General features: G+C 42.3%; 1 protein-coding gene across 1 annotated transcript; it reads right to left on the minus strand.

The window, feature by feature from the left end:
- Positions 1 to 2,064: 2,064 nt before the first annotated feature.
- On the minus strand, positions 2,065 to 26,982 carry c1ql4a (complement component 1, q subcomponent-like 4). The gene is made up of 3 exons (XM_014135842.2): positions 26,505 to 26,982; positions 24,363 to 25,025; positions 2,065 to 4,498 (listed from the first exon to the last, which is right to left on the minus strand). The coding sequence occupies exons 2-3, from the start codon at positions 24,909 to 24,911 to the stop codon at positions 4,319 to 4,321; spliced, it is 729 nt and encodes a 242-aa protein (XP_013991317.1). The 5' UTR covers positions 24,912 to 25,025; positions 26,505 to 26,982; the 3' UTR covers positions 2,065 to 4,318.
- Between the last annotated feature and the right edge of the window lie 907 nt (positions 26,983 to 27,889).

Consider the following 27,889-nt stretch of genomic DNA (forward strand, 5'->3'; position numbering starts at 1 on the left):
TAGGTACCAAGAGATCTGTGTGTGTGTGTGTGTGTGTGTGGGGAGGACATCATAGCACAGGGGTGAATAGGTTGTCCCCTAATTACTGAGCGTACGTGCACTGGCCTGTGTTTGTGTTGGATGTAAGTGAAGTGTATTGATTATTTTAAACCTGCTATTTGTGAGCGTGTGATCCTCGTGGCTCTGCATTCGACAGGGGGAACCTCTAATGGCCTGCAACCTGCCTCAAAATCTCTCCACCAATTAATTTTACACTGGAATCTATCTGCCAGGACTACTGGAGAGAGCAAGCGAGGGGGCTGAGCGCATACACTTTCGCTTTCTGTATTTTTCTCATGCACATACCCTCTCACACATGCAAAGATCCCCTCACTCGCTCCCACAGGCAACAGATTCACCAAAGCCCTTTAAATCCAGAAGGCCATTAACTCTCTCCTTTAATTAAAGCTTTCCCTCTGCTCTCTGCCAATACTACAGGTACTGTAGTATTCAAGAACCAATCAAAGAGGAGGAGACGTTGTCCTCTGGATGGCTAAATATTTCAACAGTGAAATTACAATAAAAAGGAGAGGGCAAAGATTACATGCAAGCTTAAATTAGTTCAACCTCACATTTGAAAATACTGGGGGGGGGAAAACGTTTATCTGTCTATATAGGAGACATATCAATAGAGAATCCCAGAGATAAATGTCTCAATTAGCCTAGTAATTACCAGACTGATTACCACTGCATGGCGAACATGTATGTGAACTTGTGAGATCAGGCTGCTTGCGAGGCTATGTCTCAATGCCAATAGTAGTTATCGCTAAACTATGATGATTATTGAAAATTAAGATGCTAATGGAAGATTTATCATTCAGCCACGTTCCGATTTTTGGACATTGTGAATACAAGAACTCAATTCAATGACAGTATTTAGACACTAACAATTAGTGTGTGGCTCAATTGGTAGAGCACAGCTCTTACGTCACCAGGGTCGTAGGGTCTGATTCCTATTGGCCCAACCCATGACTGTAAATCGCTTTGGATAAAAGCATAGGCTAAATATATACACACAATTAAATCATTTAGAGAGTAACAATGACAGTTTGATGTAAAATCTCCACGCGTATAATTCATGTATATGTTCATTACCAGGCTTACATATTGATTTATTCTCTGAGAAAGTGACAGATGCATGGGACTGACTATTGATAAAAAGCCAGTTCAATGATCTGCTTCTAATGGTGTACATTTCAACTCTAACTAATCATGCATTTTACATGACACGTTAAGCACAGAAACCGAAATCAAGATCACCTCAAATAGAATGTACTGACATGTTGTTTTGATTTACCACGCGACAATTCCATAGGCTCTCCATACATGTGTGGAGGGTAATGTAGCTTATTCATCCTCATCATAATTATTTAGGAAGCATTTAAATAACATCCTAGATTTACCGAAGGTTACACGTGGTTTGTTGTGACGGCTAATATGTGTTGTTACAGGTCATAAGGATGACATAATAGAGCGTCGTAGAGCTTCAAATCCAACATGCCTTAAATACCTGATACTTTTCAACCAACGTTACACTTCATGTCCGTTTAGTACTGTCAAGACAGATATCCTTGCAATTTTAAAATAACATATTGGGTGGATTTTGTAGAGCAGGGTGAATGATCTACAACACAGGTCAATATATTCATGTTTCATTGTAAGGCTGTGTCTTAACTAGACATATTGGAAATCCATGAAGGAAAGGTTGGTCTGAGGCAGTGGCCAGCCTTTGGGAGTTCGATCCCAATCCTCTCTCTCTCTCTCACACACACACTCACACAACCACACACAGCCATACTGCTCACAGGTCACATTTCCAATTCCACACAGACAGTTCAAGCACCAAGCAGTCACTCCAAATGAATGTCAAATTAGTTTGTGTGTGTTTGTGCATATATGTGCTGTTTATTTATCCTGTTAACATAGTAGGCTTCAACACAGTCTCCAGTCCATTTACAGTTGCTGGTGAATGTCATCCCCGGTATCCAAACTAGACATGTAAGAATAGTGAAGTGAACAGCAGTATGGTTGTTAGATATTTTAATAGCAATTCTGTATACAACTTGGAAGCAGCAGCTTGTCAGGCTTTCATCCCAATGGGTACAGAGAGTAGAGTAGTGTTTATACACATCAGATGGTTTTACATAATACTGAAAACTCATGTTAGCTCCCAAAGCTAACGCCTTTGGCTCAGTGGGCTAACACGATCTTGCGTCACACACTCACAATCCGGTTTTAATAACCAGTTCTTCTCACTCCGAATGTGGAATGGGTAGAACTGATCATCTTTGTTATACTATGTGTACAGTTCACAATGTAAGTAGAAGAGACGTATGGAATATGCTGTATAATTCAATGTACCAAGTGTTAGTGCGCCGCTACTGCGCCACATTTCCCGATAGCGATGGAATTTGGGCTTACGAGTGTTTTAGAGATGCATCTTTCCTAGAACTGCTGAAGATGCAACATGCGTTTCCCAAAACACCCCACGCAGAGAGAACGTTCGCTGTCTTGTCTTCGAGGCATGTGTCGATACTGATAGGATCGAAAGAGATTCAACGCTGGTCTCGGATCATCTTTCTCCATTTAAATCTTACCTTAACGTTTGAATTATTCCACAATGCTGACGACGGATCAGCTCCTAGACAGATATGATCAACTACGGCTGCAAATATCGAGGCGTCTTATTCTAATGCTTAGCCTAGAATAATGCACTAAATCAAGATTTGGCACATCATTGAGCACGTTAGGCTACACATCATTAACTACATTGAGACAAATTACAGACAGTACCCTACAGTAGCAAAATATAACTCAATTGAAATAGGCCTATAGCCTACTGTATCAATATTTTAATGGAGTCATCTGGTTTTAATTTGAAGAATATTTTTTATACCTCGCTTGTTTGTATCAATTGCAAAGACAATTGCAACTTTATATCGGTAGTGCTTTTACGTTATCTGCGGCTAAACCATGTGATTCTATGTTTAGCGGAGATCTTCTGTGTATAAAGTTACACTGGAGGCCATAAAAGCGTCTAACGCCGCACTTAGCTTTCTATGGGTGGTCTGAGGCATGCCATAGATTACGAGCGTTTTCACGTGCAACGTTAATAACGACGGTTTTGGGAAACAGCTTGAAGATTTTACGATGCTCCTACTAAGGTTTTAACGATCAATTTAGACTTAAGATGATTTTGGGAAGTCGGGCCCTGTACATTTTCTGATATCCTTACTTGTACGCGCTCTGAAATGAAAACACACAGGAGGGGGTTACTGGTCACTTGGTCATGATGATTGCTTCAACACACAACTCTCTCATCACACACCCAAAAAACACCTTCATTGTAAAACCACATGCTCACCCACTCAGTCCAGTCTTTTGTGTTTGTTGCCATTTCAGTGTGTGTGTGTGTACTGTATGTGTGTGTATTTTGTGTGTGTGTTTGTATTCCACTCCTCTCCTTCTGTCCTCCCCTAGCCTCATGGTGTGATGGTTATAGAAGGTCAACCATCTGTGCTTAAACAGATGGGTTTACTTTGAATGCTGTCTTCATTTCATTTTGTTATCAGTTTATGTCCTTCCTTGTTTGGTATTTTTATAACTGAAATCAATAAACAATTGATAATTAAAAAATAATACTATAACAGTAAAGCATTTCCGTCCTAGATTATGAACAACGGGGATCATACTGTACTTTGAACTTTTATTTAGAAACAGCAGGGGACTTTTATTTTGAAACAGCAGGGGCTTTTTTTTTTTTTAAACAGCTAGCTAGGGGATGTTTCTGGGAACTATCCAAGTGGTCTTAAACTGAACTGCCCACTAGATTAGAGGGGGGTTAAATGTAGCGAAGTTGAGAACTTTGGAAAACTGTGGCTCCCGGAGCGAATTTCTTGGCTCTAGCTCAGTGTGCTAACCTGGTCTTGATTCAAAACACTTACGACCTTGGTCCCACTCAAGATGCTGAATGCATGGGTAGGACTGATTATTTTGGTTAAACTGTATGTCCAACTCACTATGTTAGTAGACGGTACATATGGCATATGCTGTATATTTTTCAATGCAACCTTGTGCACGTATTCTGTACATGTTGTAATATTCATATGTTCACACACACAAGGGGTCAATAAACATACTTGGTCATGATTGGCTTAGTAACACTCAACACACCCATGAAACACTCCTTCATTTCAAAAACCACACACTCAGTCTATGTCCTTTCATCCTTTCAGCGTGTGGGGGGTTGGGGGTGGGTGGGGGGGGGGGTTGATCAGGGTCAGTCGGGGTAGATGAGGAACCCAGAGAAGGTGCTGTATTTGTTGGTGTTTCCTCCATGGACCTTCCCCCCGTCCAGCTGTACACACACCTCGTCCCCCACGTCCAGATGCAGGATCACACTGTTGGATGCGTAGTCGTAGTTCTGGTCCGCATCCTGGGCTATGGCACTGGCCTTCACCTGTTACACACACGCGTGCACACACAGTGGGGATGACAGAGGGACAGTTAGGGGAAGGACAGAACAGACTGAGCAAATGTCACGGCTTGAAATGCAGTTAAACCATCAAGGTTATAGCTTTAAAATAGGCAATTGTAACAGTAACTTAATTCATGCATGTGTGTCTACGTGTCCACACGAGTAAACCCAATTAAATGTTTTAACAAACAAGTAATGATCCACTGCCTGCGGGTCAATACAGACTGAGCTCCTTAACAGCATGCAAATGAGAATCTGTCTGACGCTCAGGCTGGGCCTGACACAGCAGATGTGCTCCAAATGGCACCCTATTCCCAGCACACATTTTGACCACAGTTATACTTGCCTTGATCAAACGCCGTGCACTATAAAGGGAATAGGTTGCCATTTGAGACGCAGACAGCCAGTCAATACCATGCATATTGAGCTCTGCTGCTAGCAATAGGCTAGCATCATAAAGCAACAGGGCCCTGTTTCCCAAAAGCATCTTAAGGCTAAGTCCATTGTTAGAACCTTGGTAGGTACATCGTAAAATCTCCTAGCTGTTTCCCGTAACCACTGTTAATAACGTGGCATGTGAAAACACTCGTAATCTAACGCCTTCCTCAGGCCACTCGTAGAACAGCTAAGTGCGTCGTTATGATGTTTTTTTTGTTGCCCTTCCACTTCACTTTATACACAGAAGATGTCCGCTAAACATAGAATCACATCTCTGTCACCACTGATAACTTCAGAACGAAGTTGACTACAAATACAAAGCTGCCAATGTCTTTCAATTGATACAAACCAGGGACTTATAAAAAATGCTTCAAATTAAAACCGAGATGACTGCATTAAAATACAAATACAGTAGGCTATAGGCCTATTTCAATTATATTGAAATACATTTAATGTTCAATCAAATGTGTTCTATTTTGCTACTTGTAGGCTACTGACTGTAGGCTAATTATATGTCATGATGTTTGGCCTAACATGTGCGCAGTGATGTGCCAAATCTTTATTCAGTGCATTACTATAGGGTAAGGATTAGAATCAGGCCCCCAGTGTCTGGTCTGGAGCGTGAAGTCACGAGCTCTGCTGGTCGCCGACTGTGTAGCAACCTAGCAGTGCCAAAAGCCCTGGTCTGCCCAAGAAAGTCTATGTAAATTACAATCGCCAGAACAGCCAAACAAAAACATTTTGGAAGGCCGTTTTGGGTTCTAAAACGTATTTATTATGATCAAGGTCGAACCCCACAGTCAATTATTTTAAAGTTTGCTACAAATTGAGATATTTAATTAAATAGTGATCCAGAGCGTTGGGCCAGTAACTGAAAGGTTGCTGGATCGAATCCCCGAGTTGACAAGGTAAAAATCTGTCGTTCTGCCCCTGAGCAAGGCAGTTAACCCACTGTTCCCCGGGCGCCCAAAGACGTGGATGTCAATTTAAGGCAGCCCCCCGCACCTCCCTCATTCAGAGGGGTTGGGTTAAATGCGGACTACACATTTCAGTTGAAGGCATTCAGTTGTACAACTGACTAGGTATCCCCCCTTTCCCTTTCCATTCTGACTACTACATTGTCTCACACAGGACCACGTGCTGACACAGACCAATCATGGGCCGACAGGCTACGTGGAGGCTCTCGCCCTCATGCACGCTCTTCGCAAGTGCACCTAAGGGGGTGTGGTGTGCTCATAAATTTACTCTCTCAGGCAGGAAGAAAATGACTACTTACGGTCACTTTCACCATGATCCTTAGCGATTTTTTTTTTGGTGCCATTCAGAAATATGGCGCCCTTCAAATTCAAATATTTCTGGTTTCATGCGCCATCGGGAGTTTTCCATAGTGTAATGACTTGTCAGTCCTGAGACGGAGATCGGGGGTGCCAGCTAGGCAAGACCCCCCCCCCCTCTCCTGACGCTGTTCGCCACTTTTATGATGGTCGTAAATACCTTCCCTTGCCAAGCAGTATGGAGGGAGAGACCTCAGTAGAACAAAGTACCTTCTTCCGCCAAAACTCCTACCTCCCCTAAATTTGAGAATTAAGCAACATTTCTATTTTTGAGAACATGGAAATGGTCAGTGGAGACTAAAAGAACCCTCATGTCGAATTCGTTTTGATGTTTTGACATCATGAAAGACGGTAGAACCACATAACTGTATCTGTTTGTCTACACTTCTCAATTATGAGGTTTGCATCTGAATGTTGTATAAAATGAATGATTAAGTATCAGAATAATTTTGAAAAGATATAAATGTGATTTTAGTCTTCTAAATGAGAAAATGGTTTGTCATGTAAAGTTGATCAAGTCAGTAACCACTCCCACATGAGCACAGAGATTATGCAAAATGGAATGCCCTTTTCCCCCAAGTGTTTTAAAAGGACGCGCTGAAGAATTTAAATAAAGACCAGGTACGTGCAGCACCAGCTGAATACGTTACAAATGGTTCAGAAATCTACCACTCAATAGACCATGCAGACTAAGGCGTAAAACTATAACGCTACCAAAGGAAAAGACCAGAGAACGTGAGGACGCTGGTCCCCACGTTGAAATGGTTACCACTCTACAGACCAAACAGACTGACGTGTAAGCCGAATGTTGCAAAATGGTTATAAACTCTGAAACTATCGATCACTACAGAAGCAAATCCTAGACGCCACAATATCAGTCTGCAGATGGAAACGTACGTAGCCTAGGACGAGAACACCGACAACCTCTGAAGCATTCTAACGAGATCAACTTTAAGAACTACTGCACAGGGTACGTTGAAGTATCCAATCTTACCACGACCAGGAGCTCTACCTAAGGACATGGTGATCTCTGGTGGCTGAACCAGAGTCGTACACCCAACATCTCCGTGACCAAAGGATTTGGACAATCAAAGGCAGCTCAATTGTAAATACATAAATTGCATTCTCTTTTTCCGAATGAGCGGCTATTAGATTAAAGATTTGGTGTTTTCGTGAGTGTAGCTTCCCAATGTCTGATAGAGTAACTCCTTTGTCTCCCTTCCTTCCCGCCTCCTCTCTCTGAATTCACCACCATGTTATAACCAAAATGTCCTGTTTTGTTAGTCTTCTAAAGACTATTTACTGTATAATGTTAGTGTGTATTTGTATATTTTGTAATTGTTTAATTAGTTCGTAAATAAATAATTGAGCCAATTTGTGTATCGCTGATTCATCAATAAAGTAGGGTTCGTGCAGACTACAAGAATGACTGATGAGGTAATAATACATTAATAAGTGACTGTAATCGATAAGATATGAAATTATCTGAAGAGTTAAATTCGGGAAAAAGTAACTCTTTAAAAACAATATTTTCCCGTGGTGCCCCGACTTCTTAATTAATGTTTACATGATTAGTTTAATCACGTAATAATAATTACACCTAGAGAACTGATTTGTTATAACAGTCTTCACATTAATGAAAAGTCACGTCACGACAATATGAATCCGTGGATGACGTCAGCGCTATCACTTTCTACTGCTTTTAATGTCTATGGTAAGAATAAGCCTCCTCAATATTTGCAGCCATAGGTTAGAATATCTTTCTAGGAGCTGATCCGTTGTCAGAATTGTGGAACAATCTAACGTTAAGGTAAGATTTGAATGGAGAAAGCTGATCTGAGGGCAGCATTGCCTTTCTTTCGTCCTATCAGTATCAACACATTCCTCAAGGACTTGCGAACGTTCCCTCTACATGGTGTTTTGGGAAACGTATGTTACATCTTCAGCCATTGTAGGAAAGATGCATCGTTAAAACACTTGTAAGCCTAAGTTCCATCGTTATGGGAAAATCGTACCCAAGTCAATAGCTGGTGGTGGAAGATACTGTTGCTGTTTCTTGATCTGACTGCCTGACTGGATGACTTCCAACCCCTTAGACCCCATTGTCTTCTTCATCTATTCTACACTAGCCAATCAGCCTGCTTCATTACACATGCCTGAGTGCCCCATACACAGCTACAGCAGCTCTTTGATGACCAATAACAGTGTGTGCGTGGGGGGGGGGGGTTAATGGACAATAAAGTACATATTATCTTATATTTACCAGTCTTAAAAAAAAAAGACAGGAGTGAGTATATAAGATTTATATCTGAACTCTGTAGTCATATGTCTGTCTGGCATCAGTGGCCTAACTGTCCTTGGATCTATCAGTCTCCATGTCCAGGCAGCCACGGCACTGAGCACAGACCACTCAATCTCTGTCAGCTCTCCAGACAACCGACGCACATCTCCAAGACACCGCACCACACGACAGGCTCAGAATATGATCTGCAGCTCAACTAACATGACTCTCAATCCCACCACTTTACTGTGTCATTGGTAACACTTGACTTAAGGCTGAAAGGTATAATAATGCATTATCCTCACGTATGAGCCCTTATGTCCTTCTTCACAACAAGCTGCATTATGATATCTATATGCTAAACCTAGGAAAGAAGGTGCTATCTAGAACCTTAAAGGGTTCTTTGGCTGTCCCCATAGGAGAACCCTTTGAATAACCCTTTTTGGTTGCAGGTAGAACCCTTTTGGGTTCCATGTAGAACACTTTCTAAGGTTCTACATGGAACACAAAATGGTTCTCTATGGGGACAGCTGAAGAACCCTTTTGCAACCCTTTTTTCTAAGAGTGTACATACCTGGCTAATCATTAGTAAGGTAGCCTTGTCTGAGCCAGAATGGCCCATAGGGCCTTACCCCAAATCCATCTCCTTAATGCTGAGGGCCAAGAAGAGAGGCATCGGGTCCCATTTTTAGAGTCTTTATTATGACTCAACCAGGGATTGAAGCCCAAACCTTCCAATCTCAGGGCAGATACTAACAATAGAACACTTGTCCCACGTTCTGTATAAATCATACTCAATATAAATTTACCAGATGCTCTTACAGCAACTTACAGGAGCAATTAGGGTTAAGTGCCTTGCTCAAGGGCACGATGAACATATTTTTCACCTAGTCAGCTTGGGGATTCAAACCAGCAACCTTTCAGTTCACTGGCCCAACACTCTTAACCGCTAGGCTACCGGCAGATCATGCCGGCTTGTTTGTACGTTTTTTTGTTGTTGCACCATCTATGCTCAGTGGGCAGTCAGAGGGATAGAATAAAGGAAGGATAGTCCTACAGTGAGCCAGGGGAATGGAGGACGAAAGAAAAAGAACATGACAGAGACGCACCACTTAGAAGAAACATGACAGTAAAAGGATGGCAAAAGAAGACACGTTGGTTGACAGAGAGAGAGAGAAAGAAATCAGGGAATGAGAGGAGAGGAATATAGATGTGTGGGCTGAGGGACGAGGCAATAGGGAGATGGGTGGTGTGAGGGCCAGACTGAGATCACACCACAAGACAGATGTATAGACAAGACATGCAACATGTCATGATGGCCAGACAAGTGAACAAAGCATTAGAGAAAGAAAAAGAGAATGGGTTTAGACCAGGGCTCTCCAACCCTGTTCCTGGAGAGCTATCATCCTGCAGGTTTTTGATCAAACCTTAGTCTAGCGCATCTGATTCTAATAATTAGCTGGTTGATAAACTGAATCAGGTTAGTTACAACTGGGGTTGGAGTGAAAACCTGCAGGAGTGTAGCTGTCCAGGAACAGGGTTGGAGACCCCTGGTCTAGACAATGTCGATGTCTGTTTGAGTTACGTGAAATCAGTATACTAATTAATTAATCATGTGACGTGATTGCTCCACGGGGTATTTCCCATGTTAACTCCACCTGTATGTGTCTGTGTTAGTGGTATTTTTCCTCATTGCTGTTAGGGGACATTACATGTGGTTGAAACTCGAGGTGACATAGTGAAAGCAGTTTTTCCCCTGCCTTTACCATCAAAAGTAATAGAGATTTGGTATTTAACGTTCTACCACGTTTGCAATGGTCTTGTCTATACTAATGTAGCTATGCTTAATAATATGTCACGCTATACTTCTTAAACGCAACATCTCTCCTAACCTTTCATTAACTTTGTGGTGGGGCTATCGTTAATCTATTAATTTATAGTCCCACGCTGACGATCTGTACATTATCTGGAAATAATGGGCAAAGTGGTAGGGACCTCAATTCAATGTGCAATATGGACATACTGCCTTCATTCCCTCTGATTGAAGCTATCCCTGGGTCTTTTCAATCTTTAATCCCGTAATCTTTTAATAGATCACCTGAAAGGTCAAGTGATTTCATACGGCCGTGTTAAAATGTCAGGCCCCTGGCCCATTCTGTAATGACCAGCACCTGTATTAACTCCAAGTGACATGGATTGCTTCCCAAATGGCATCTTATTCCCTACATAGTGCATTACTTTTGACCAGAGCCCTAATGGACTCTGGTCAAAAGAAGTGCACTAAATGGGGAATAGGATGCCATTTGGGGCACAAGCATGGATATGGTAGAGCTGCTGAAATATAATATAATTAGCCTTCAGAGTACTATAACGAAGGAAGCTCTGGCTCTGCCTATGTACGGTGCCTGACACTTTGAAGAAGTGACGTAACCTGTATTTGAGACTTCAAGGCAACCAATTAAAGAGTTCATGATTAGGTAATATAAATCTCTCACAATAGAGATGTTTTGATCCTTCACGCCAGAGTAATTAGTAATCAGGTATGTACACAGTAAAGGCCTGTTCACCCCGCTACCATCTAGAAGGCGGAGACAGTAAAGGTGCATCAAAGCTGAGAGCGAGAGACTGATAAACAGCTTTTATCTCCAGGCCATCAGACTGTTAAACAGTCACCACTAGCCGGGCCTCTACCCAGCCCAGTACCCTGCCCTGAACCGTAGACACTGCTGCCCTATGGAAATAGAATCATTGAACACTGGTCAGTTTAATAATGTTTACATATTGTTTAACCCACTTTAAATTTAAACTAAGTACACAAAACATTAGGAACACCTGCTCTTTCCATGACATAGACTGATGAGGTGAATCCAGGTGAAAGCTATGATCCCTTATTGATATCACTGTGAAATCTACTTTAATCAGTGTAGATGAAGGGGAGGAGACAGGTTAAAGAGGGGTCTGTAAGCCTTGAGGAAAATGTTCCTAATGTTTTGTATACTCAATGTATATACTGTATTCTAGTCATGGCTCATCCTATATATGTCACGACTTCCGCCGAAGTCGGCTCCTCTCCTTGTTCGGGAGGCGGTCGACGTCACCGGCTTTCTAGCCATCGCCGCTCCACTTTCATTGTTCCATTGTTTTGTCTTGTTCCCTGCACACCTGGTTTACATTCCCTAATCACACTGCGTGTATTTATTCCTCTGTTCCCCCCATGTCTTTGTGTGAAATTGTTTTGTTGCGTGCTTAGTGTGATGCACTAGACTGGGTTTCCCCCCCCCCCCGGGTATTGTATTTTGACCCGTTGTATGTATTTGTCATACATTTGTATATTTGTGAGTGTTTTCGCGCTTATTTACTTTTACCTGTGGCTGGAGGATTTTGGACGCAGTTGCGTCTGTCTTTTGTGGTTCTGCCTAATAAAGTGCGCCTGATCACAACTCACTGCCCTCCTGCACCTGACTTCGTACCAGTAACGCACAACCTTGACAATATAACTACTGCTGTACACACCTTTTCTATTTATATACAGTCCATACTGTCTATACACATCATTATATATATAAACTGTATATACAGTGCATTCGAAAAGTATTCAGACCCCTTGACTTTTTCCACATTTTGTTACATTACAGCCTTATTTTAAAATGGATTAAATAAAATAAAAACACAAAATACCCCATAATGACATTTTTGCACACTTGAAATACTTTATTAACATAAGTATTCAGAGCCTTTGCTATGAGTTTGAGATTGACTGAGTTTTTTGGTAATGGGGTTGCTCCCCATGCACCTGCCAATGTTAATCTATTGAATATATTAGCAACCAGACAGGAAACAGTGCTAAAGTTTTTTCCCATTGATAACCTGAATGACAATGAACCTGACTCTCGCCCTGAGGACATGAAAAAGGAAAATACATATTTTAAGAGGAAAAGCACATTTATACCACCCGAAAGAAATCCCTCTCTTGAAACATATTGCCACCTTGTTGAGAAAGATGTACATAATCTCCTGGCTAAGAAAAAATAATGCAAGGTGTTCCACAATATGTCCAAAGCAGAGAAAGAATATATTATGGAACTCTTATGGAACTGAAAAATCATTATAAAACCTGCTGATAAAGGAGGTGCAATAGACAACTTAGTGATGATGAATTTTCAAAAGACTCCCAAAGGACCCTACTAATCAATTCAAGTCTCTGAACCATTATAAATTGTCAAAAATGTGGAATGAAGGGGAAATTACAAAGATGAAAGTTGAAAGTTGACTGCCCAACCACACCTGTCATATACGCTCTACCCAAAATTCACAAGAGCATGACACCACCTATACCACGCAGGCCTATTGTGAGCAGTAATGGATCTCTGACAGAGAATATCTCTACCTTTGTAGACCAGTTTGTGAAACCCTGGGCGATCTCCCTCCCCACGTATACTATAGACTCTATTGATTTTATCATATTTTTTATAAATCAGTGGACCATATACCTGAAAATTATATTCTGTGTTCTTTTGATGTTACCAGTCTATATACTAACATCCCCCATCAGGGTGGCCTAGAGGCCCTCATGTTTTACCCCTAATGCTCTACCCAGCACCAATTGCATTGTGGACTTGGCTGAACTTGTACTAACCTCCAACTATTTTCTCTTCAGAGACTTTTTCCTCCCAAAGGGACAGTGACAGGGAGCACTATGGCTCCTCATTATGCTAACCTATATCTAGGAATGTTTGAAAAACAGGTGATGATGAATCCAGACCTTAGCCCATTTCTCTTCAACATTCTCCTAACTCGGAGATGTTTGGATGACATTTTGGTGATCTATATTAGGCACCCAGGAAGAACTTTTGGAATTCCATGTTTATCTAAACTCTATGAATGAACACCTTCACTTCACCATTAACTATGACCGATCACAAATCAGTCTTCTTGATGTGATGCTTATTAAGGACAAAACCTCCCTCTCTACAGATCTCTTTAGGGGAAAGGGGGATACCTAGTCCGTTGTACAACTGAATGCCTTCAACTGAAATGTGTCTTCCGCATTTAACCCTCTGAAGCAGAGAGGTGCGGAGGGCTGCCTTAATCGACATCCACGTCTTCGGGCGCCCGGGGAACAGTGGGTTAACTGCTTTGCTCAGGTGCAGAACGGCAGATTTTTACCTTGTCTGCTCGGGGATTCGATCCAGCAACATTTTGGTTACTGGCCCAATGCTCTAACCACTAGGAAACCTACGGACAGGAATACCCTCCTTAGAGGTGACAGCTTTCATCCACGTCCACCTATTAAAAGTCTCCCTGTAAGTCAATTCAGTCGTATCAGAAGAATATGCAGCTCTGATGCCTCTTATCAGTAACAGACCACGGACCTCACGCAAAGGTTTAAGCAAAGGGGGTACAAAGACAATTGGGTAAAACATGCCAATGATCGTTTTGAAGGACTAACACAGTTGGAAAGCCTTCAACCAAAAGTCAAAGAAAAAGCAGAACATGTCCCATCATGCATTACCCAATTCTCACCATTGGGTAAGGCATTTAAGGACATTATCAGGAAGCACAACATTATTGATACTGACCCACAATTGAAACACATTTTTAAATATCCCCCACGTATGGTTTTTAAAAGACCCCCAAACATGAGAGATATTGTGGTTAAATCTGATTACCCACCAGAGAAAAGGGAAACTTTTTTGGACAAGGTTCCGGAAGGTAATTACAAATGTGGCCAATGTGCTCAATGCAGCTTTACGTAAAAATGTAACTCATTTACCCACCCCCGCACAGGACAACGATTTAACATCAAGGGCCTGATTACCACCAATGTTATTTACATGTTGAAATGTCCTTGTGGTCTGTCTTACATAGGGAAAACCCCTAGAAGCCTTAAGACACGGATCTGTGAGCACCGCAGCAATATACGGACAGGTGAGACAAAAAAATCAGGTTGCTGTTCATTTAGTACAAGCTGGACATCCTATTAGTTCTCTGAGATACATTGGAATAGAAATGGTCAAGATGTCACGCAGGGGAGGAGACATTGAGAGGAAGCTTCTTCAAAGGGAATCTTTCTGGATCCACAGGCTCAACACACTGTCTCCTCTTGGCCTTAACGAGGAGTTTGACTTGAAACCATTTTTATAGTTTCAATATGTCTAAATTGTGTTTTTTTTTATCCTAATTTAATATTGTATGTGTATGTATATTACTGTAAATATTGATCACGTTCCCTGTGTATGATCATATATTTTCATACATTGAATGTTAATATTGGGAAACTATTGTATACATTTTCTTACCTCCTGTTTAGGAAGTGATGTCACTGAGTACTGCCCCTATATATAGGACCTTCCACCCCCACCTGGGATATTGACGTCTGATGAAGACATAAGGGTCGAAACGTTTGTCGTAAATAAAAATAATCTAGGAGCATGAGCTGCAGTGAGCAGCATTTCCCTTTCTGTTTTCCGCAAATTAAATTGATTGGACGTGATTTGGAAAAGCACACACCTGTCTACATGAGGTCACACAGTTGACAGTGCATGTCAGAGCAAAAACCAAGCCATGAGGTTGAAGGAATTGTCCTAAGACCTCCGAGACAGGATTGTGTCGAGGCACAAATCTGGGGAAGGGTACCAAAACATTTCTGCAGCATTGAAGGTCCCCAAGAACACAGTGGCCTCCATCATTCTTGAATGGAATAAGTTTGGAACCACCAAGATTCTTAATAGAGCTGGCCGCCTGGCCAAACTAAGCAATCGAGGGAGAAGGGCCTTGGTCAGGGAGGTGACCAAGAACCCAATGGTCACTCTGACAGAGCTCCACTGTGGAGATGGGAGAAACTTCCAGAAGGACAACCATCTCTGCAGCACTCCACCAATCAGGCCTTTATGGTAGAGGGGCCAGACAGAAGACACTCCTCAGTAAAAGGCACGTGAAAGCCCGCTTGGCGTTTGCCAAAAGAGTCTCTGGTCTGATGAAACCAAGATTGAACTCTTGAATTCTTGAATTCCAAGCGTCACGTCTGGAGGAAACCTGACCAGTATCCATACGGTTAAGCACGGTGGTGGAAACGTGGATGTTTTTCAGCAGCAAGGACTGGGAGACTAGTAAGGATCGAGGGAAAAATGAACGGAGCAACGGAAAAAAGCAATTTCATCAATTTTAGAATAAGGCTGTAACGTAGCAAAATGTGGAAAATGTCAAGAGGTCTGAATACTTTCCGAATGCACTGTATGTACAGTACCAGTCAAAAGTTTGGATACACCTACTCATTCAAGGGTTTTTCGTTTTTTATACTATTTTCTACATTGTAGAATAAAAGTAAAGACATCAAAACTATGAAATAACCCATGGAATCATGTAGTAATCAAAAAAGTGTTAAACAAATCAAAATATATTTTCTATTTTAGATTCTTCAAAGTAGCCACCCTTTGCCTTGATGACAGCTTTGCACACTCTTGGCATTCTCTCAACCAGCATCATGAGGTTGTCACCTGGAATGCATTTAAATTGACAGGTGTGCCTTGTTGTTTTTTTTTGGTGGAATTTCTTTCCTTTTTAATGCGTTTGAGCCAATCAGTTGTGTGGTGATAAGGTAGGGGTGGTATACAGAAGATAGCCCTATTTAGTAAAATACCAAGTCCATATTATGGCAAGAACAGCTCAAACAAGCAAAGAGAAATGACAATCCATCATTATTTTAAGACATGAAGGTCAGTCAATCCGGAAAAATCAAGAACTTTGAAAGTTTCTTCAAATGCAGTCGCAAAAACCATCAAGCGTTCTGATTAAACTGGCTCCCATGAGGACCTCCACAGGAAAGAAAGACCCAGAGTTACCTCTGCTGCAGAGGATACGTTCATTAGAGTTAACTGCACCTCAGATTGCAGCCCAAATAAATGCTTCACAGAGTTCAAGTAACAGACACATCTCAACATCAACTTTTCAGAGGAGACTGTGCGAATCAGGCCTTCATGGTCGAATTACTGCAAAGAAACCACTTCTAAAGGACACCAATAATAAGAAGAGACTTGCTTGGGCCAAGAAACACGAGCAATGGATATTAGACCGGTGTAAATCTGTCCTTTGGTCTGATGAATCCAAATTTCAGATTTTTGGTTCCAACCGCCGTGTATTTGTGAGACGCAGAGTGTGGTTCCCACCGTGAAGCATGGAGGAGGAGGTGTGATGGTGTGAGGGTGCTTTGCTGATGAGACTGTAGGTGATTTATTTCGAATTCAAGGCACACTTAACCAGCATGGCTACCACAGAATTCTGCAGAGATACGCCATTCCATCTGGTTTGCGTCAACTATCATTTGTTTTTCAACAGGACAATGACCCAACACACCTCCAGGCTGTGTAAGGGCTATTTCACCAAGAAGGAGAGTGATGAAGCGCTGCATCAAATGACCTGGCCTCCACAATCACCCCACCTCAACCCAGTTGAGCTGGTTTGGGATGACTTTGACTGCAGAGTGAAGGAAAAGCAGCCAACAAGTGCTCAGCATATGTGGGAACTCCTTCAAGACTGATGGAAAAGTATTCCAGGTGACTCCCTCATGAAGTTGTTTGAAAGAATGCCAAGAGTGTGCAAAGCTGTCATCAAGACAAAGGGTGGCTACTTTATCTAATCTTGTTTAATACTTTTTTGGTTACTACATGACGTGTTATTTCATAGTTTTGATGTCTTCACTATTATTCTACAATGTAGAAAATAGTGAAAAGAAAGAAAAACACTTGAATGATTAGGTGTGTCCAAACGTTTGACTGGAACTGTATATATTTACAAAAATATATATGGGGGATTGGAAATGATGCAGAAAATTACATTGATGGAAGCTACAATCTATCTGCAATATTAAAGCTGATCTACCCCTAAAAAAATTATAATGAAAATAAACATCTCAAGCAGGATCAATGGAAACAGGATGCACCTGAGCTCAATTTCGAGTCTCGTAGCAAACGGTCTGAAACATTATGTAAATAAGGTATTTTTGTTTTTATTTTTTTGTACATTTGGAAAAATGTCTCAACTTGTTTTCGCTTCGTCATTATGGGGTATTGTGTAGGTTGATGAGGAAAACAATTAATTTAATCCGTTTTAGAATAAGGCTGTAACATAACAAAATGTGGAAAAGGGAAAGGGTCTGAATACTTTCCGAATGCACATTTATCTGCAAATCTGTGTACGCAGCCAATAAACTTTGATTTGATTTTAATTACAGTGAGGGAAAAAAGTATTTGATCCCCTGCTGATTTTGTACATTTGACCACTGACAAAGAAATGATCAGTCTATAATTTTAATGGTAGGTTTATTTGAACAGTGAGAGACAGAATAACAACAAAAAAATCCAGAAAAAAACACATGTCAAAAATGTTATAAAATGATTTGCATTTTAATGAGGGAAATAAGTATTGGACCCCTCTGCAAAACATGACTTAGTACTTGGTGGCAAAACCCTTGTTGGCAATGACAGAGGTCAGACGTTTCTTGTAGTTGGCCACCAGGTTTGCACACATCTCAGGAGGGATTTTGTCCCACTCCTCTTTGCAGAACTTCTCCAAGTCATTAAGGTTTCGAGGCTGACGTTTGGCAACTCGAACCTTCAGCTCCCTCCACAGATTTTCTATGGGATTAAGGTCTGGAGACTGGCTAGGCCACTCCAGGACCTTAATGTGCTTCTTCTTGAGCCACTCCTTTGTTGCCTTGGCTGTGTGTTTTGGGTCATTGTCATGCTGGAATACCCATCCACAACCCATTTTCAATGCCCTGGCTGAGGGAAGGAGGTTCTCACCCAAGATTTGACGGTACATGGCCCCATCCATCGTCCCTTTGATGCGGTGAAGTTGTCCTGTCCCCTTAGCAGAAAAACACCCCCAAAGCATAATGTTTCCACCTCCATGTTTGACGGTGGAGATGGTGTTCTTGGGGTCATAGGCAGCATTCCTCGTCCTCCAAACACTGCGAGTTGAGTTGATGCCAAAGAGCTCCATTTTGGTCTCATCTGACCACAACACTTTCACCCAGTTGTCCTCTGAATCATCCAGATGTTCATTGGCAAACTTCAGACGGGCATGTATATGTGTTCTTGAGCAGGGGGACCTTGCGGGCGCTGCAGGATTTCAGTCCTTCACGGCATAGTGTGTTACCAATTGTTTTCTTAGTGACTATGGTCCCAGCTGCTTTGAGATCATTGACAAGATCCTCCCATGTAGTTCTGGGCTGATTCCTCACCGTTCTCATGATCATTGCAACTCCACGAGGTGAGATCTTGCATGGAGCCCCAGGCCGAGGGAGATTGACAGTTCTTTTGTGTTTCTTCCATTTGCGAATAATCGTACCAAATGTTGTCACCTTCTCACCAAGCTGCTTGGCGATGGTCTTGTAGCCCATTCCAGCCTTGTGTAGGTCTACAATCTTGTCCCTGACATCCTTGGAGAGCTCTTTGATCTTGGCCATGGTGGAGAGTTTGGAATCTGATTGATTGATTGCTTCTGTGGACAGGTGTCTTTTATACAGGTAACAAGCTGAGATTAGGAGCACTCCCTTTAAGAGTGTGCTCCTAATCTCAGTTTGTTACCTGTATAAAAGACACCTGGGAGCCAGAAATCTTTCTGATTGAGAGGGGGTCAAATACTTATTTCCCTCATTAAAATGCAAATCAATTTATAACATTTTTGACATGCGTTTTTCAGGATTTTATTGTTGTTATACTGTCTCTCACTCTTCAAATAAACCTACCATTAAAATTATAGACTGATCATTTCTTTGTCAGTGGGCAAACGTACAAAATCAGCAGGGGATCAAATACTTTTTTCCCTCACTGTACATATACAGACCTTGTAGTCTAGACTGTTATTGTATAAGACTGTTTATGTAAAACGCCAAAAACAAACTTTGAGAAGAAGAGAAACCTTGACATATGTTATCAAAATGTACAATTTAGCCCAAAGTATAATATCTTGTAAATGAGATCTTTTGCATATCACAGTAATGCCACTGACATAGTAAACTGTATTTATAAGAAGGTAGCCCATTAGATGTTGTTAGCACTCACCCTCATTCATGTAAAATGCCAACAAAACTCTAGAAAACAATGCAATGCTAAAGGAGCTCATTTCCCTGTAAAACCCAACCAAGAGTCCTCTTGAGGCAGAAAAAACCTTTTCAATAAATCTTCTATTTCTACTGCTTTCTCCTCAACCCTCTCTCGCTCTCTGCCTGCCTGTCTTGTCTTGCCATGTGCAGCAGAGAGAGAGAGTCCCCTCTCTTAACTTAAGAGCTACTTTTCTATTGGCTTCGCTCTAATAGGTCAGTATATCACAGCCAATGAATCCTGTCAGTTTTATTACCACTGGACCAAGGCACTACAGATAAAAACAAGGCTTTGTATACCCTCACATCTCCCTGCTGGTCTCACAGAATAGCTGTGCTTGATCAGTTTGTTACCCTAGCCACCCCAGCCCCCCTTCACCACCACCCTCCTCCTCTCATCCCTCTGGTCCTTCAGGTTTTGTGTTTCTCCTTTCGTCTACCATTGTCTGACTCTTTCGACACACACGTTCACACATCCCAGGTTGTATATGAAATGACAGTGCAGCTGCCCCCTCCCTCCCTCCCTCCTTTCCAGGACCGTTTACCAGAGACTCTGTGTTGAAAGGGCCAGGCCCAGCCAGACACAGGAAGAGAGACAGCTCCAGGCTGGCCCCAGGGTCCCCCTTGCTCCTCGCAGCCCCAGGATCAGCTCCCCCTCTCCTGGCCATCTCTCTCTCTATCTCTATTTCACCATTACCAGCAAAAAATAGCAGACCTACGTAAATCCTTTCACATATTAGAGCAATATTTCTACCATAAAAGCCCCTGCACCCAAATATTATGCTTTATACGTGCATAATAAATGATGTTAAAAAAATCGTACAAAATAATAGACTTATACTGTTGAATGCTCCTTCTTTGAATAATTGGGGAAATCAAAAGTGGCCACATGCCAGCGTTTTTAACTTGAGCCTCGCTCCGACTATATGCCTGAGGGAAAAAAGCACCCCATCACAGTTTGCTCAAAATAATGAGGAGGGTGACATATGCTGGGTGTCAATGGGAAGTCACAGCAACACAGCATCACTGTCATCAGCAACATGAGATGCTAATGTAATATTGGCTTGTCACTACGGACGTCTAGCAGAGTGACAAGCTAACCTTTACAGATGACAATCACTGGTTGTTGTTATTTAAATGATCTACGAGAAAACACATTGCTAAGCGCAAATATATGTAGCCTATATTACTTTTGTCTATATCATTACCTTGGTCAAAATGGTTATGTTATGGTAACACAAGATATTACCACTCCAGGGGAGTGGATGAATCAATTCATTCATCTGATGGGTTTTTAAACTGTTAACCACCACATATAGAACCACTACTAACAGCCACATACAGTCGCTGACTCTTTAACATGTGTAAGATCTAATAAAGTTATGCCATAGCTCCACAGACACACACACACACACACACACACACACACACACACACACACACACACTTACTTAATCAATCTGCCTTAGAGTGGGCACTGGACAGACACACAGGGCTTAGCTGCACCTCTAGCTGGCTGGCTGGCTATAGACATGCTTCATGTCCTGTGTGGACTCCGTGACCTGCGTCTCATTTAGAAACAACTACCATACGGACACTGACCAGAGCATGGAAAATAACACGAGGCATTGATCTATGTCTGGAAACAGAATGTAGCTATGTAAATGGTGAGTAAGAAGTAGTTCCAATGTAGCACCACAAATGAGAGAAGCTTGGTGGAGGTGGGGGTGGGGGGGTGGGGGGCGTTCACATAGATTTTCAGGATGGAACGCATTTTCTCCAAGTTTATATTTTTACTTGATTCATTTAATTATTAGTCAGACCAACTCAATGCCCTTGTGGCTATGAATAAGTAATTTCCACGACTTTGATATTTTGTGTTTATAACCCTTTAAAGCCACAGCTATAGACAGACACTGTGGGGCGTGTCCCACATGTCACCTTATTCCCTATAGGACACTACTTGAGCCCTATAGAACACTACTTGAGCACTATAGGCTGCAGTCAAAAGTACATTATAGAGATAACAGGCTGCCATTTGGGGGACAAAGTTGCAATACTGCTGCACCTTCGGCATTGGAAGAAGAGGTCCTTTGACTCTAAAGTCAGGAGGAATACAGCATGTTGGACACAGCGGCCATTTTGTAGATACTGTACCATCACTGACAGGGATATAGCCTCAGGCATAGAGCTCTTCTGCCTCAGGTGTTCAGAATGTAATGCGCCGTTTGGAGGGTACGAAGAGTTAACATCAGGTAAATGAAAGATAAGACTTGGACACGAGACAGCATACGGAGTTCAACAGGACACTACTTTATTCTTGGTCAGGCAACGACCATCTCAATCAGTTTTACGTGACAGAGAGGAATATATAGACACAGGTCAGGCATTACTAATCAATGATCATCAACTCGAATTTGAACTCTTACAAGAATAAGACCATGCATCAAAACAGTAGTGATTCATTTACACCACACTTCTATCTAGATACATCTAATCTCTCGCGTGGACAGATGCACGTACCATAACTGGTATCGTAGCATCTGTCAACAGACTGTGGGACGCAGCGACTAACAAGGAACATTGTCCTGGTGCGCTGGTTTTTCGTCACTGATCATTTGGACAAATCATGATTTCGCAGGTACTTGCATCTTTCCAATCTCGGAAGAGGAGGGGACATTTGGCCCACAGACTTGCCCGCAACTTGCGGAGAGAGAGAAGGGTGGGGCAATGTCCCTCTTCTTTAACACTGTCAGTGCTTAATTACAAGTCTTCTCCATCAAATACATTGCTTATCATATCATGCCCCATGTTACATAATCTACTGCTAGCCTAACGGTTTCTCCCCTCCCTGGGTGGGGAGACCTTCTTCCTGTTATCAGTTTCACAGTAGTCACAAGTTGTCTGCTGTCTGTTAACAGTTCTCTTTTCCTTGAATGTCTTGCTTACATTGCTAAATCCTTAAGCTTCAACTTTTCCTACACACACACACAGTACCTTCATCTTATAATCACTCGGTTATACATTTTCAGGGTGAAATCATTTAGTCAAACCTTTAATCATATAATTTTCATTACAGGCAACAGCCTTGCTTTCGCCCTTCTTTCTGGTAACTTTTATAACACATCTCCCCCACAGGACTTGAGCATCAGACGCAACTAGGCAAGATTTTAGTCCTGGGTTTCCGAGATTAAGTAAGCGAAATACATATCTCGAAAAACTGTTTTGGGAATTGACTAGGCTGCAGTCGAGGTAACTTGAAAAATGATCTTCTTATATTTTGAGTGGAACATAAACACTAATATTGTGCTGGAGATAATGAATAAGAGGGTAAAAAGTGGTGAAGTGTCCCTTTAAACCGATTTCTAATATGAGATCTGATCTCTATATAAACTGTTAAAATAAATGGGGTCACCTGATGGTTGTGAGATGGACCTGGGTCTCTGTGACGTTAAATAATTGAATTGAGTGAAACTATAATTTATGGACAATCAATGCACAATGACGAGAGGAGGGAGAGGGGGGTAAGAGTGGAGGAGAGGGGGTAGAGGGAGGAGGGTGTAGAGGGGGGTAGAGGCAGGAGAGAGGCATACGGGGGTAGAGCGGAGGCAGAAGTGGGGGGTGGGGGTGGTGTTTCAGGGGATCTAATCTAGGAGTTATGAATGATTTAACAGGGTGATAAGATGACTAAAATGACAATATATCTGATATCGCTAACTGGTAGCCAAATACATTCAATCAGGCTTTGGACACATTTAAAGGACTGAATGCCACACTGCTAAAATAAAGAGTGTGGTGACTGTCTGATTAATTAAGATGAAAACATAGCAGTGTTAAAGTCCTCAAATTAAATCCCTGTGATTTATCCCACACCTCATATTTTCCTCTCCAATTTTTTGTTCCTCTTCCCACCATCAGGCCCTCTATCTTTAATTAGTACCAGGGGAACGAGAGAACAGGGAACGAGGGATGAGTGGATGAGTGGCCTGTCAGTTTCACTTTCATTATTTATTTATCTATCTGACGTGTAAAGCTGACTCGTCCGCGTTGTGACAGCCGGTGTCCCAAATGGCACCCTATTCCCTTTATAGTTCACTACTTTTGATTGGGGCAGGGCCCAAAGGGCTCTGGTCAAAAGTAATGCACTATGTAGGGAATAGGGTGCCATTTGGTACACACACTGAAGGACAGACATTTCTCCAGTGCTCCTTAGCGCTTACATTTAGGAAATATTTAAGTCCTGGAGTATAATACCAAATGGCACCCTATTCCTATGGGCCCTATATAGTGCACTACATAGAGAATAGGGTGCCATTTGGGACACAATCCTGGTGTATGATATCGACTAATTTTACTTTCCTTTGGCGAAGACCGACGGCAGCATACTGCCACTTGTCATTTGGCTACGGCTTATGGGAATACAAATATTAGTAGCTGTTATTTGAAAGTGTAAATGGTGATTTTAAAGTACGACTTCTCTTTAATGAGGGAAAATATTTTATTAGCTATATTTTGCTGCCGTGTTGCTGCGGCCCATAAATACAGGGGAATGTGATGTGAACTGGAAGTGACCGATGTTGTATAGCAAAGGTGAAAGTGAGTCAATTAGTGACTCTGAGGTAATGGTCAGTGGAGATGTGTTGCTCGGACAAACACACATGCACGCACACGCACACTCTCTATCTCTCCTACCTGTCCGTTCTTCTTCAGGTCGGCCCACATGCTGGTCCCGTCTCCACCCCTCATCAGAACATGGTAGGTGAAGTAGTAAATACCTGGTAGAGGACAGGTGAACTTCCCAGTACTAGGCTCATAGTAGTTCCCTACATTGGTCACCACATCATCAAACTTCAACACCTCGCTGCCCTCATGCTGTTTCCTTAGCCCTGCATAGAAGGCAATCTTAGGGCTGTAGGAGGGGACGTAACCATTAGGTCCAGGGCCGGGAGGCCCCTGTGGGCCTGGCTTGCCTGGTTCCCCAGGGGGCCCTGGGTCTCCTGGAGGACCAGAGATCCCAGGGACCCCGCGGTACCCCATTTTCTTCCTCCCAGGGTAGTCCGGTTGGGGGGACACGGCTGTCAGCTCCTGGCCTGGTTGGGCAGTACTATATGGATCACAGACCATTCTGCAGCTCCCCAGCATCTCATAATGGGTCCCCCCTCCGCCACTTCCTGGGTTAGCTCCTCCACCTTTGGCGGTGTGGACCAATAGGGGGATGGCGATCAGGAGGAGTAGGACCATGGCCACGCCCACGGCGGCTCCGATGACACACTTCCAGCGGCTGAGCCGAGAGGCGGCCAGGGTCAGAAAGTCCTCCTCCCCTTTAGACGGAATGGTGCCGGGTGCCAGGGTGGACTATAGAGAGACAGAATATGAAAGAGTGGAATGAGGGATGGGTGAATGAAAGACTAGAAAGAGTGTATGGAGAGGTTTGGCTGCTGTATGAATGTGGTGCTCTCAGACTAGGACCACAGGCAGCCAATAGAGAGGGTCCGTTGAGACACCATGAGTAGAATGTGGGCGAGAAAAGGAAGATGGCGGACGGAGAGATCAATGACGAAGGGAAGAGAGGAACAACAGGGGACAGCAGGGGATGACGAAGGGAAAGGGGTGGTGAAGGAGCAGGATTCAACTCTTTTAAAATCAGTGTTCAGACAACACTGTGTTGTAGTTGATCTGGACAAAGATCTGGTTTGGATTGTGTTGGATAGGTTATAGAAACCATCATTTATTTCATTAAGCCTCTTTCACCCATTTATTTTCCCAGTTCTTGTCTTCCAGAGGTCTTCTAGTCTCTGCTTTGATCAAATTCCTTCTCTTTTCTGTGCATCAAACATCAACCAAACCCAGCCCAAGAGAGGGTACAATAGTTAACTTATGACATCAGAACTTATCCAGAGCTCAATTTATCGACATCAGGTGCCAAATTTCAGCTAATTATGTACTGCAGTTGGCAAATGTTTTTTTGTTTAATAAACAGTCATTCACAGTCTCTTCTTAGATAGAACACTTCTGCTTTACTTAATGTCCCCGTAAGAAGGACTGCATCTCACCTAATAGAGGCGTCTGCACTAAATGTGTCATGGCTGAGAGGGAAAAGACGGGAAGAGAAGGAAAAAAGAAAGTCGATGTGTTCAGAGTTCCCTTCCTGTCAGAATAATTTTAGTCCTCTGTGTTTAAAGGATGGTAGTGGTATTATAAGGTGTCCTGGTCTAATTGGAGGGTGCCGAGGTAGAGAAACCAATAAAATCTTTATTTTGTGATCCAAGGTATATTCCTCTATTCTAGGACGCACAAAGTCTGTGGAAAGATGAAGGGAAAAAATACATTCATGTAGTGTTTATATTTCTATTCTTTTATATTATCCCATCCAATTAATATAATTATCCAAGCTAAAAATCAGACGCTCCTTGAGGTTTGACACTGACCACTCTCATTTAAAACAACTGGTATTTTCTACATGGAGGACACTGTTTAATTTTCGGTCCTCTTTTCAGATTTGATAAGATAAATGCACAAATAAGGCAATTATTGAAATCGTTTATGAGGTCTTACTAGGTCAAAATCGTACAAAATCTGACAAAATGTAGTTTTATGTTCATCCCAAGCAATCCCTAAATATTTAATTAACAGCATTTTTTTAAGAAATGTAATTCACTTCCAATTATCAAGTAATGTTATTTGTTATATACTTAATCGAATTATTAGTAGCTTATAGGTAGCCTACAGTATTTCTATTCGTTTGTATCACTGTTCAAAACATGTCTCCATGATAAATCTGGGGAACGGACACATGAAATCAAAAAGCATGCACTGCACCGTATTTGAACTCACTCTCTGTCTTCCTACTGTAATGAAACTGGAGTCAAGAAGATTTCTCCGCCAGGCGTCTTTGAATCGAGTCTATCCAGGTACGAATCCTCCCGGTGCGATGAGACTCCGCGAACAACTTCACGTGTCAAATAAATAGCCGAGGGCGCTGGCACTTTTAAGCAGGAGAAGCCCAGGAAGTGAAGAGAAGGAATAAGAAATCACTCCCCACCACCACTTCTACGGTAATTTCCCGTTTCGACTGAGATCAATGCGGTTACTTATGAAGTCCAACATAGATCTCAATAAATTAGGGAAATAACCAACCCGAAGTTGCTAGAAATGTTTTTTTTTTTGTCGCCCTCGTTAGCTTGTCCAAGTTGCTGTTGAGTGTTGAACATTGAGCATCCTTTTGTTTATGAAAACCGAGTTACTTTGAGGGACTGATTTTGTTCTATCTCCAACAAACCGCGTTAAAAAGCTCCCACTCCCTCCCTGTGTAGGCAACACCTGTAAGATCTCTCTCGCTTTCTCTCTCTCTCTCTCTCTCTCTCTCTCTCTCTCTCCCCCTCTTCCTCTCTCTCTATCCTTGTGTTTTTGATTGCAAGCATTTTATTACAAAATATAGCCCTTGGGCTATTATAGGGGAAAATAATGAAATGTCTTTTATATGGAAGCCCATTCCCGCCTCCAATTATTATTTTTTATGTCGAAACTATATAAAAATGTCGAGATACTATCTAAAAATGTCAAGATACTAAGTTCAAAGTTTGAGATACTTTTGTATATAGAGTGTATGTGGACACCCCTTCAAATTAGTGGATTCGGCTATTTCAGCCACACTCCCTTGCTGACAGTTGTATAAAATCGAGCACACAGCCATGCAATCTCCATAGACAAACATTGGCAGTAGACTGGCCCGTACTGAAGAGCTCAGTGACTTTCAACGTGGCAAAGTCATAGGATGCCACCTTTCCAAGTCAGTTCATCAAATTTCTGTCCTGCTAGAGCTTCCCCGGTCAACTGTAAGTGCTGTTATTGTGAAGTGGAAATGTCTAGGAGCAACAACGGCTCAGCCGTGAAGTGGTAGGCCACACAAGCTCACAGAACAAGTGAGCTCGTGCTGAATGCTGAAGCGTGTAGCGTGCTGAGTGCTGAAGCTCGTAGCGCATAAAATTGGCTAGACGATTCTGTGCTTCCATCTTTGTGGCAACAGTTTGGGGAAAGCCCTTTCCTGTTTCAGCATGATAATAACCCTGTGCACAAAGTGAGGTCCATACAGAAATGGTTTGTCGAGATCAATGTGGATTAACTTGACTGGCCTGCATAGAGCCTTGACCTCAACCTCATCAAACACCTTTGGGATGAATTGGAACGCTGACTGGGAGCCAGACCTAATCGCCCAACAT

The sequence above is a fragment of the Salmo salar genome, chromosome ssa13, assembly GCF_905237065.1.
Source record: "Salmo salar chromosome ssa13, Ssal_v3.1, whole genome shotgun sequence".
NCBI lineage: Eukaryota > Metazoa > Chordata > Actinopteri > Salmoniformes > Salmonidae > Salmo > Salmo salar.

Coding starts and splice junctions, on each gene's coding strand:
- c1ql4a (XM_014135842.2), bottom strand. CDS start 24,911: ATGGTCCTACTCCTCCTGATCGCCATCCCCCTATTGGTCCACACCGCC. Junction 4,499..24,362: donor ACCTGAAGAAGAACGGACAG/GTAGGAGAGATA, acceptor TGTGTGTAACAG/GTGAAGGCCAGTGCCATAGC.